Genomic DNA, 12,736 nt, shown 5'->3' on the forward strand with positions numbered 1-12,736 from the left:
GGATAAGAGCGGTTGGCGTTTCGTGAATTACAGGTGGGCCCCCAAGGAGGAGGATCTTTTGGGCCATCAGGCTCCGTGGCCTGCGTAGTGTCCTGACTCCTCGAGCTTTTTTTATTTTTATACATATTTTTTAAATATTGTAAATATATATGTCTATTTTAAAAACTTACAATTTAGACTGCAGTCATCTTTTTGAAATAAGAGACGATAGGCTTAAAAATAAAAAAATACATCTCAATACATCTCAATACTCTCAAAATTCAAAACCCTACCGAAATACTCATGAAAAAGTATGTGGTGTATATTATGCTATCATATAGTTCTTTAAAAAATAAATTTCAGATTCTGAAATTTATTTTTTATTTCTCATTGCATAAGTAATTGTGTAAGCTGAAAGTTTTTAAAGAACTAGATGATAACATTCTCTACGCTATAAATTGTTTCTAAAACATCATAACTATTTCGATAGTGTTTTAAATTGTAAGATCATTATAATATGATATTTATTTATTTGTAAACCTATCTCCCTTCTGACGAGCAACATGATTTAGATTTTGAATTTTTTAGGCACATATATTTACAATTTTTATTTAAAAAATAAAAAATTCCTGACTCCTGAGTAAAACGGGCCTGACAGCCCTGACTGGCTTTGGGCGCAAGTTTATTCGGGCTAGATTTCTCCCTGACTTTGGACAGCTCAATAGGATAATTTGGGCCTATCGCATCGAGTGGATTTTGGACCAGGCCCGGGAAAATATGAGCCCGGTAGGCAACACATGCTAATACTCTATTTTATAGTTATTTCTATTATGATGATATATTAATCTCATTTGAATATGTATTTTGGACTCAAGTATAAGAAACATCAAATGTACTGCTCTTTGATAGCTATAAATTGTATCATATATTAATATAATAGTTTACTTTTTGATTCTTTGAATTTTATTTGTTCTTTGGTCCCCTTAAAATTTTGATGAAGCTACGTCGCTGTACGGATTCCCTGCTCTAGTGGCCTTGCTTCTTTTCCGAGGATTGGCCCTGGAGCCACCTCCAACCTAGCTTGAAAGATTCTGAGTTCTTGATGCCATCATTCTACTTAGGTTTGAAAATAAAGTGGATATTTTTCGTTCTATATCTAGAAAAATGGATATGAATGATCTTATCTAGATATGGATATAAGTATTTTCCGATTGGATATAGAAATGAATATTCTTTGTCCGGATAAGGATACGGATATGGAAACGAAAAACACCTTTTAAGCCGGATATGGATACCGAAATGGATATCCGGTCAGATTCAAAACGGATAATATCCGTTTTCGGTTTTTCAGATTTAGAAATTAGATATAACAACATTCAAATGACTATATTTTCTAAACTATAAGTCTGATTACAATCTGACTGTATCATTATTACCATTGTAATTAAATCTATAAAATAAGATCCTACTTGGCTATATTTTGATACGAAAAATTTTATATGACAAGTGGGCCCCACATATCATACTCTCAATTATCTCAATCTTTGGTATGGTTGCAGCCCAAATTTATGCATAATTTAAGGGGTGTTTATCATTTGACAGATATCTCGATCCGTATTTGTATTCGATTCGTGTTCACACTGTATTTGTTTTTGATACTATTCGTATTTGCTTACGTATTCAGGATTTCTATATTCGTTTTTGTTTACTATTAACAATAAGGTTAAAAATATAAAATGAGCATTATCCGTCCGTATCCGATCCAATTTCATCCCTAATTCCACTCTACAATGAGCGTGAAGATTCGTGCTTGGTTGCTTCATTGTTGTGCACAGCCGCCGCTACCGGATCAAGTGAGCCGCCCTTCCCCGCCCAGCTGCGCAGATAAGAACGGGATGGGATGAGGCCCACTGCAGGCAGGGCAGTGTTCATGTCCGTGCTGCTGACGCCGCGCGTGGTCGGGATGTCCCTGGTCGCCTCCCGCTGTGCCTCCTCTGCGGCGGCCGCCGCCACCGCCACCACTGCGATAACCTCACAATCTTTAGGATAAAAGAAAAAAATTGTAGTTTGTGGTAGCACGGGTGTGGGCGCGCGGGCGCCAAACCAAACACCCGTCTCGACTGGCTGGGCACACCAACTTTTGACGAGGCGAGCGTCGACGTCTAACCAAACAGCCTCAAAATGCTCAGCCAGCGCTGCCAATGCTCGGGATGTTTGGTGTTATTTTCAGCCATGTTGCTTTTCTACCAGCGCTTTTCCGTGGTGAACTAGCCGTCCCATACCTTCATTTTGTTCTGGGCAGACGGCCACGATCTTTCTCAGCCCAAGGTAGCAAAAGTAGATATACTCTAGTAGCTGGCGGTGTTAGTGCTAGTGGTGAGCGCTGGTCCTATGGCTCCAATAGATGTAGATGGAGAGACCAGCTAGCAGGTATAGTCAAAGGTTAGCTCGCTTATTTGGCTAAACCAAGAGATATGCAAGAGGTCGACTGAAGGAACCAATATTCATATAGGCATATCTTTTCTTTAGTTTATGTATCTCTCAAATTTTCACTGATTTATCTCTATCTAAACGCTGCACCGACCATTCAGGGGAGGGGCATTACCGGAAACCACATACCGAGCCAAATAAGTTGTTACCCATTTAGATTGAAAAAATAAAAAATGCATATCTAAATGATTGTATCATATATCGGAAAGAGAATACAAACTTAGATGTGTGTCCAGTACAAAAATATCGTAGCACTATATTAGAATAGTTTTTTAGTGACGGATAATAACATTATTAGTGACAGTAAAATTTCTGTCACTTCGAACATGTTACTAATGTGGATATATTACTAATGGCTACATATCAGTGACGGGTCTGGATCCAGGTGATTACGTCGTTCCACATATTGTATGGTTAGCGAGTCAGCTCGCTTCATATCCTTATGAGCCGACATCTTACAGTTGGGGATCTGCTGTGCTGGCTGCCACTACAGAGAATTATGTGATACAACCCAGCGATAAATGAAAAAAAAGGATCTGTAACAGGCTGCCTACACCTCTTACAGCTATAGAGCTGGGAGTACCTCCAGGTTTGTCGACCTTGGGTGCTCAAGAGCTACTATCCAGTCCCCATGTCCGATGGCATTGCAGATAACATGAGGCATGCGATGGGGGTATCGGTGGATGCATGCTATGCTGAGATGGAGTCAGCAATAAGACCACGATAGCTACTCCTGTGTGGTTAGTGATTTGGACGTCCTTAGCGCAAATCTCATGGAGTGAGATCCATGGCGTATGGCACGAGTGGCCGAAATTGCAACTGGTGGGCTCATCGCATCGTGTTGTTGGCGTGACTCAGGCTTATGGATGACTAAATGCTTCTTGTTGTACATGAACAACGTGAAAATATATTCTTCTGGGGCGTGTACAGGAGCAGTTCGGATACCGACAGGTGGTACCAGTATCTCCCCCCATGAGACACCGGTCGAGTGCACGAGTAAGTGTGTTATTGTAGGTAGCATTAGTGCTCAAGGTGATCAATATTAATATATTATAACTGTATATGTCACGTACAGGAAGAGCACATAGGGAGCCAGAGGCATGCGGAACTAGGCATACGTGAATGCTTAGCACATACAGAGGTGGACGGAGTCAGCCGTGGTTGATGTCGTTGTTCCTACTGGACAATACGACAATAGCACCTACTGGGAGTACCTTTCGTGGTACCATTCGCGCACGCGTGCCACTTTACTCAGTGGACTTGTGGAGCTGGCCCCAGACCATTCCCTGAGAATCGTGCTCGCCTTCTTCATGTTGTGGTAGGTAATGCGGTACTTATAACGATTTTAATTGGTTAAACCTCTGTATTACTAACATGTCCCTCATCTCATATAGGTCGAAGTGGCGTACGCAATGCATACGCAGGCGGAGCAAGCTTGTGGAGAATCAAGCGGGGCATTAACGCGGAGGGATCGAAACCCTCTTCGGGAGTACATGAGGACGATAGAGTCCCGCTTCCTGTCCCCTATATGTGATCTAGGTGGTTGTGATCGTGTTGGAGGGGGTATGACATAGTAGCAATAGACCCGTCCCGTGCCTCCCACAACAGGCGCTCGTCTAGTGCTCGTGACGAACCCGTTCGCGCACAATCGCAAAAGGCACCTTCGGCTTCGGAACATCATGTGTCATGTTTCGGTGTTGAGGCCAAGGAATGCATGCAGACGCCTGAGCCCGAGCAGTGTATACTGGGTTCACAGGCCCCGTAGTGGACACAACCTCCTCATACTACGATGACACCTCCGCCTGCAGCTTCGATGCATCATGAGGACATCGTTGATTGTACGTAGCAGACACTTAACTGGAGCGATGCACATGATTTTGACTGAGCTGCTGCAATGCAGGCCATAAGCTTCACTAATCTTCTCAGCGGACAGTACTCCCAATATCCTGATGCACCTGGGTGTTCACAGTGGTACCAGCAGGCCGAGCCTTCGGGACACCGGACTCCATCGGAGCACGTTCCAGGAGTGTTGACACTTCCATATAAGGATTCGTCATCATGGTACATGCAGGGCCAAGTTAGCGGGTCTGGATACACGTTCGGTGGGGATCACATAGGGCATGATGACGGTCAAGGGGACATAAGGCAGGGGCCAGCACAGGCCGCTGGGATGAGGGTCACACACCCACCAGATGCTTACACTCTTGGAGATTGCATGTGTCGTCGTCGTCGTTGAGGAGGCAGTGTTGTTGTTCGATGTATTTGTAATTATTTATGACACATGTACTAGTCACTATAATGTAATAGTCAGCCATATTATGTCTCATTCATTGTTATTTTTGTTATAATTACTTTTAATTTATCTAATGTTTGTTAAATAATTTTGGCACATAACTTTAATTTATCTAATGTTTGTAATACCACAAGACATAGCTTTAAGTATTAAAAGACAACACCTCTATCGTGAGACACCCTTTAGACATGAAGTGAAGGCACGACTCAGCTTTAACCATGAAATAACAACACATCTATTGTGAGTCAGTCTTTAGACAGGAAGTGACCACACGACGTAGCTTTAACTAAGAAATGACAACACCTATATCGTGAGTATGCAATAAACACAAAGTAACTATACGACTAAGCTTTCATAGGAATACATGCCTCCATGTAGAGGCAATAATAACTCATGCTGAACTTTTACAGAATGAAATGACCACACCAAGCGACATCTTTCGCAGGGAATCTCTTCAAAGCATTAGTGCCATAACTTTTTCAGCTTTCTCAAAAAATCCTATGCTCCAGCCCCCAGCCATGCCCATGCACTCAATCTATGCACCAACCTCTAGCCACCATAAATAACCCCACCTCCATCTATGGATAGACCAGTCCATCATCAGCTCTCTCAACTATAATATCTTACTCAGCTCCACCAAACCCATCCAAGAATCATTGGGGGATTTTCATCCCCTAGGGGGTCGAACCGCGGATGTGCTTCTGTAGGATCCTTGTAGGTTTCGCGAGTTCCAGGACATCTCGTACATCTATGGTCTATGCTTTCTCATATGTGCCAATTACCAGTACGACAAGTCTCGACATGGAACGTATGAATACCCACCGGTATAGCGATATACATAACTCATATGGCGCTTTCTCTATGATTTCATACGCTGTCTTACTAATCTCTCATCTTCTTTCATTTCTCTAGTCTCCTCCACCTCTATGTGACTTCATGGAATGGCTAGATATGGAGCAAAGTGATGACCAGAAGCAATGGGTCCAAATGAGCATGCAGTGGAGGAGGGAAGCGTACGAACGTCGGGAGTACGAGCAACAACAGGAGTAACTACAACTTAAACGCCAGGAGGAGGAGCGCATGATGAAGGTAGCGGAGAAGCGCGCCATGGCTAAAGCTCGTGAGGATGAGAGTGAAAGGAAGCGGGAGAAGACCCATCGCGCTAAGGCTTCGGGCCCTAATGCTCTGAGGAAGGGCAAATATCCCAGATGCACACAGTAGAGACCATCTTTTGTAATCCGATCTATTTTCATTCCCTAAGACATATTAGGTTTAGCAGAGGTAAGCTATTAAGTTAGTCGTTAGATGTACCGTATATGCCAATATTTATTGTCGTTATTTCTTTATGGTTACCGTCCATTCACGTACCGACAAAAAACCTCATATCAAATGTAAGGTTTATCAGTGTATGTAATCTCTATGCTGGATTATATATTAATTGTTCTTCACAATTATTAAAGTTCAATAAATTAGAATTTGTATCCTTACAACGTTAATTCACTACAAAATTACCTTGCAGAATTATTTCCAACAAGATTTAATATTAATATAAAATAATAAAAATACATATAAATAGAACATTACAAAGGCTTAATATTAATATGAGAACAAAGGATTTGTGCATGTTAAATTATTTTTATTCAAATTGAATTAAGAAGAGAATATCATATGAAATGATAAAATTGCATATAAATGAAGCATTACAGAGGATTCACTTTTTCACCAAATAATATAGGGTTGAAAATATTTATATAAATTAGTACATCACATGAGAAGAATATTAGTGATTTTTTCTAGATTTTTGAGAATTTATTTGAAGCATTAAATATTCCTAGAATTTATAAAAGTTGGTTTATTTGGAGAATTTTAATTAAATATTGGCTCAAGCTTTTTGAATCAAACCAATTAAAATTGGTTACTGGTGATCTCTAGTTTTGTTATGAAAACGTATAAAATTTTTGGACTATTTTTTATTAAAAATCGTGAATTAAGCTTCAACCGCTAGCGCGGCACTGGCACAGGCCGTATTCGGCACCAAGTGCCGAAACGGTAAACAGCACCGTGTCGAATACAAGTGAACAGTGTCTTATTCGGCACCTCAAATATCAAATACAGCCAGATTTTTTTTTTTTATGTTTCAGGTCTTAAAATTGAATTTTTGGATTTTAAGGTACCGAATACAAGTGCTAGATTTATAAATACGCTGATCTGTTGTCTATTTTGACAAATTTACCTACCTATGTTATCTACTTTTACATTTTTGCCCAATATATAATATATATAATACATACGTAGATTCCTATTTAGAATCTCGACAACTCCCGCGGCAACATGCGGGTTTTCTCTAGTTATTTCTGAATTTTTTAGATTCCTGGTCCCCTAGTAATATGCTTATATGCAAACTGCAGCTTGACATAGGAAACGGCCATGCATTAGTATCCCCTCGTCTTATTGTCAATATTCAATGGATTACATTCACACATGACATGTAAGCAAGAAGGAACTTCTGAGAAGTTTCAACTTCCACGCTGTTCCAGGTTAAGGCGGAACTGTGGAAACAAACCAGAAGATATTGGCAATTTGGCCTATTGGCAGCAATCAAGAGTCCCCTCCTCGCACAGCATACTGAAGATATATCTACGACACGAGAGCACTTATTTTGTGTCGCGACAACCTTCATGTAATGGTACACACACTAATTACCATTAAGAGCAATTCCTTCTGTATGCATCACACGAATACTGAAGTAGAACCCCATCACGGAGAAGATAACCCTTGTGGGTATGCTCTTAAGATGCCAGTGTACCTTACTTATCTGCCAATTGTTTGTGTAGAAAGCTTAAAACAGAGAGGCGCTGCAAAAAGTACAGAATAAAGCTTAGCTCACAGCGACACAGAGGGGGTGCAAGGATGAGAGGAGGTATGTAGGGGGTAAATAATAGCTACCCTCTGTTCAAGACTGGCTTTCTCAGAATCCAGCTTCAACTTCTCAAGGCATTGAATTGCTTCCTCAAAACCCTGGACTGCTGCACTTTCATTCCCAACATTTCTATCCACATCCGCAACTTTGGCAAGAGAAGTTGCTAGATCAATTACCTATATCCAATAGTTGTTAAAATAGCAAACGAAAATGGTTGGCAAGAGAAGTTGCTTCCTCAAAATCCTCAACTGCTCTTGCAGTGAAGCATATTTTTCATCAACTTGAATTAAAATGATTAATTAAAGTTATAGACTTGAGAGAATGTGTCGAGAAAATACAAAAGCTCGCCACTATGCAATCTAACAGGAACTTACATTTTCTTCAGAAGTACAGATAATAAAAATTTAATCTTGCCCACATCTTCCTGATCGTTGTTCTGTTGCTCATTTCTTTATCCTGCTCTTTCCCATCTTTTGTAGCATAGTACAAATGCACTAGATTTTTATGTGTATTGTGCATGCGGACACACAAACGACTTAAATATAACAGGTACCTACCCCCAAATATTTGCTAACACTTGCTAAGAGACACTTATCTCTCTAACGAACCAACCCAAGCACCCACTTGCATACTACTGTTCTGCAGCCATGCACCGATGCTAACAGCTCCCAAACGACTTGTGATGGTTGCCGAACCTTCTGGTGGATTTGTTCGCCTAGTTAGCGTTGCTCTCCTTGTCATGTAAACTGTCCAGTCCTTATTCTATAGCTCATTCTGTTTACCACATGTACACGTGTATGCACCCTACAAATACCAATGAATACAATAATTATTTGCGTGGAATATCCTTTCACTTGTATTCATGGTATCAGACCCAAACCATTGCCCTCTATCTTACTCTGCTTAGAGTCCTCTTCCACACCATACACACCACTCTTCCACCACGCCAAATACCAACTTCGCCACCATGGCCAATAGAAGCACCAAAGGGCCATTAGCATCACGTCCGATCAAGACACACATTCCCTTTGTGCTTGGCCTTTTGGCGTCTGACTACTCGAAGTGGAGGCATCTCTTCTCATCACTATGGAAAAGTATGGCTTCTTGAGCCATGTCCTTGATGAGACCTCTACCCGATCAGATGACACCGAATGGTAGCAACTTGACTATGCCATCCTCAACTGGTTGTTCAGCTCCGTCTCATCCGATATCCTTGACATTTTGATGCAGAACGCACAACGACCCAAACCATTTGTATCAGCATCAAGAATCTCTTCCAAGATAATAAAATAAGAAGAGCTGGGCATTCGACCTCAAAGTGGAATTTCACATGCTCATCCATAACAATTTGTCAATCACTGACTATTGCCATCTTCTAAGGAACCTGGATGATGCTTTGGTGTACTTTGGGCAGCCGGTTTCAATTGAAACCTTGGTACTCATGACGTTGCAAGGTTCCTCAATATTGATAAAGCATCGACCAGGGTTCAGGTGACAGCAATAGTCAATTATTGATATAATCGCCTTGGACATGTACACGGAACACCTCTTCAAGATGCAAACCCCAGCTCTTCATATCATATCTGAAGTGATTCTCCACGCTGGTCCACATGATGTCAGTCATCATGCTGTTCTGCATCACAATGCAGAGGATTTCAGATGAAATGGACGAGTTGTAGCCACTCAGTGTCATCGCGTAGGCCAAAATTCTCTTCAAGGGCAAGAGCTGTACTTGCCCAATGTGATAAGAAAGAGTTGCCTTCATTTAGAGTAGTTCAATGCCTAAGGGTCAAGCACAAAGGAACTGTTGGTCTACTAGGCATTTTATATATATATTCCCAAAAGAAGTCCACGGGTAGTTGGGCTTGGGCTTATCTCCAGCTAGAGAAGGGACAAAAGAGAAGGATGCATAAGGTTCCTTTCATTTCTTGTTTAAGACAAAGAAATTACTATCTCGTTTAGATTTGTGCTTAACCATAATTGACAGCACACAAATTACCTGGGAGGCCACTGCTGAGTGTTCTTTTACTGCATTTCTGCGAACATCCAATGAACGGGCATAATAACTTCGAGCAGATTGCAGGTCCCCGTCATAGTAGTGAAGGTCTCCAATTTTATTTAGTGAAACCGAGAGAGTATGGACCAACTGTAGATGAATGTAAAAGCTAAATTAACTGAACAAACTGTTGTCATGCCATCACGCTCATAATAAAACTGAATACAACCTCAAGATCCTTTGTGGGCAATTTCGAGAGGAACTCGGCACTTTCTTCGTAGTAAGTAATTGCTGAAGGAGCATCTCCCAAGGTCCGACTAGAAACATGGTACAGTTAAAAGGATACAGTGTGCAGTGAGTTCAGTGAATCAGTGATCAACAAAACTAAGTTAAAAAAACAAGGGAAAAAGTAAAACAGTGGTAAAGAGGGATAATGTGTAGTGAACATACTAAAAACCCTGATTAGATGATCCTACGGATGACTATTATAAAAGAGTGATAAAAATAAATTATTCACAAAGATTATTGTAAAATATCAACCGTGTCATTCAAAAGTGGACATGCACCAAGACAGAATATTTAATGAAAGGGACAATAAACTTAGCCGTAGTGAGACTTCTAATTTCTTTTCTGAAGGAAAAGGATACAGCTAGTTGAAACTTAGATCATTCAGATACTAGAGAATATATGAACAGATGGTTCTCTGCATGAGAAGAAATATGCAAGAACGTAGTTCAATATACAGTCACAGGATCGACATTAAATCCACAGAAAAACTATTGACCTATTGTTGATTTGTTGACATTGCTGTCTTATACTATGACAAATTGATGGGCCCTAACACATAGCAGACATATTTTTTTAGAAAAAGGAAAGCAATAGCCATTTGAAAGTTAGCACATTCAGGTACCACAGAACAAAAAAGATGCAAAATTTAATGGGAGAGAAATCACTGAGCCTCCAGATTCCAGAAAGTTATTCAATGGATACAAATTTATGTCATTTTGGATAAAGTGCACACAAATTCAGCACTAACATGAGCAAATATATTTAGATTGACCAAGTGACAGTGGCACTAATAGGTCCATCACCAAGATACTTTTACTATACTATTTCATAATTTTCCCTAACATATTTTTAAAGAACTTTAGTAGTCAAAGTTGCCTCTTTTAGAGTTTGCTATGTCCGAAACATATCACACATTTATATATAGGGGGAGTACATAAAGCTAATGCTAATTGGTAAAGATTTGCTGGGTTGGACGAACTGTGTATTAATATTTCTAGTGTTCCTGCCAGTAGTATGCTTAGTTTGCCGAAGTGGGAATAGCTGACAATGAGTAACACAGTCAAGAGGGAAGGTCTATACCAGCAGTTCCCAAGCATTCCTAAAACAGCTCCAAGCTGAGAACGCAGGTCTAGATTATCTTCTGAAGATTTCAACTCCTCCCTAATGTCTTCTGCACACATACTGAGCCTCGATTTTGCACTTCCAATGTTCTGAGCACGGAAAGCCTGGAGATGTACAAGTTAGCTGCACTGTTAAAACATCAAGATCATTAAACAAGTGCAGACCGGAGAATAATTTATCAAATTTGACAGTTTAACGAGCTTGAGTTAAGAGGCTAATGCAGTTGATTTAATTACTGACCCTCATAGCTTGTTGCACCAAAAAAGCTCCCCTCTCCATAGAAACATCCTCATAAATCACCTTTTTCTTGCCATCCAATACTTCCGCATCCCCCGCAGTGTGTGATCTTTTTATTCGGGCATGGCCATCAATAAAGCAATCGACAAGGGCCTGAAGATCAGAATTGGGTTCGGTGCCCTCTATGTTAGCACCACACAACGGGCAGTCCTTAAAGCGCGATACACATGCCCTGACAAGGAATTCCAGTAAGAACACCGATACAAGCAAGGAGGGAAATACAATGTACATTTGATCTGACATAAAGCACAAGACACACTTGCAGAATTTATGGGAGCACGGCTTGCATCTGCTGCATTCGTGGAGAAGCGCCTGGCAGATCATACAGCTGAGGGGACCCAGCTTGAACGTGCCAGAGTCATAGCCGAATGGGCATTTTGCCGGCACCATTCGAGGATCGGCGCTCTGCTCTTCGGCATTGCCGGTGCTGCCCTGGTGCTCAGCACCGTGATTCTTCCCGGTGACAGGGCACACGCCGCTGATGTTCTTATCAGATTTAACAGGGCATACGCCGCCGCTGCTCCTGTTGGATTTCATGGGGGCATACACCGCCAAGATTGATTCTTGCGCGCTGAACAAGAACCTAATCGAATCAAGGATGGGCGGATTATGTTAGATTAGCAGCCAATCCGCAACTAACTGAATGGACGATTCGGATTTGATTGCTCACAAAATCGAAGCAACCAACAACAAGGGGGGTCCCCAACAACAAATTGAATTTCTAAAACAATCCGTACAAGCAAGCTCGGGTTACCAACCAACAAAAGAAGAAGTTGATCGAAGTCCGGATGGCGGGGAAGAGGAGGGGGGCGACGCCTGTCTACGAGAGAGGACTTGGGTGGAAAGAGTCCCGGCTAGATGTGTCCCGTCACCGGCGGTGAGGTTGCCGATGATGATGAGGCGCAACGAATTGCGGTGGCGGTAGAATGGGGGAAGAAAGAGGGAGGGAGCAGGCCCCTTCAGGTTGGAGCTTTTCCAGTTTTGCCCCTGGATCCAGGGCAGGATAACAATGAGTTGAACTGGTTTTGTACGGGTCGGATGGACAAGCGGGTTCTGGTTTTTTTTATTTATTGGATTGCAGTTTAGTATGGTTTGAAACTAAACGAAATTTCATAAAATTACAATTAGATGGCAAAGACTATCGCAAAATTATGGAGGAGAGCATTAATTAGCTCATTGATTTTAAGGGAACAAATTTGCATCTCGGTTATACCATCAAAGACGATGGAGGGTGGAGATCAATGCGTTTCGTTCCTTAGATAAGGTTTTATAAAACTGTATCATATAAACAGTTTGAGTGGAGTTATTTTTTTTAAAAAAAAATAGTGTTTGGTTGGTTGTATCTGTCTGG

At 41.2% G+C, this 12,736-nt stretch overlaps 1 protein-coding gene across 6 annotated transcripts; it reads right to left on the bottom strand.

The window, feature by feature from the left end:
* Positions 1-7,177: 7,177 nt before the first annotated feature.
* LOC133886711 (protein NCA1-like) lies at positions 7,178-12,371 on the bottom strand. Of its 6 annotated transcripts, XR_009903415.1 has the most exons (9): positions 12,144-12,371; positions 11,645-11,968; positions 11,329-11,557; positions 11,047-11,192; positions 9,908-9,995; positions 9,682-9,828; positions 9,538-9,563; positions 8,581-9,452; positions 7,914-8,486 (listed from the first exon to the last, which is right to left on the bottom strand). XR_009903415.1 is itself a non-coding variant. In XM_062326503.1 (8 exons), the coding sequence occupies exons 2-8, from the start codon at positions 11,920-11,922 to the stop codon at positions 7,570-7,572; spliced, it is 1,086 nt and encodes a 361-aa protein (XP_062182487.1). In that variant the 5' UTR covers positions 11,923-11,956; positions 12,144-12,371; the 3' UTR covers positions 7,178-7,569. The 6 variants fall into 6 exon arrangements, 5 of the variants coding, with proteins under 5 accessions (XP_062182487.1, XP_062182486.1, XP_062182488.1 ...); XM_062326503.1 differs by lacking the exons at positions 7,914-8,486; positions 8,581-9,452; positions 9,538-9,563 and adding exons at positions 7,178-7,617; positions 7,709-7,858 and having other exon boundaries at positions 11,645-11,956; XM_062326502.1 differs by lacking the exons at positions 7,914-8,486; positions 8,581-9,452; positions 9,538-9,563 and adding exons at positions 7,178-7,617; positions 7,709-7,858.
* Between the last annotated feature and the right edge of the window lie 365 nt (positions 12,372-12,736).

This window comes from Phragmites australis, chromosome 12, assembly GCF_958298935.1.
Source record: "Phragmites australis chromosome 12, lpPhrAust1.1, whole genome shotgun sequence".
Classification (NCBI taxonomy): domain Eukaryota; kingdom Viridiplantae; phylum Streptophyta; class Magnoliopsida; order Poales; family Poaceae; genus Phragmites; species Phragmites australis.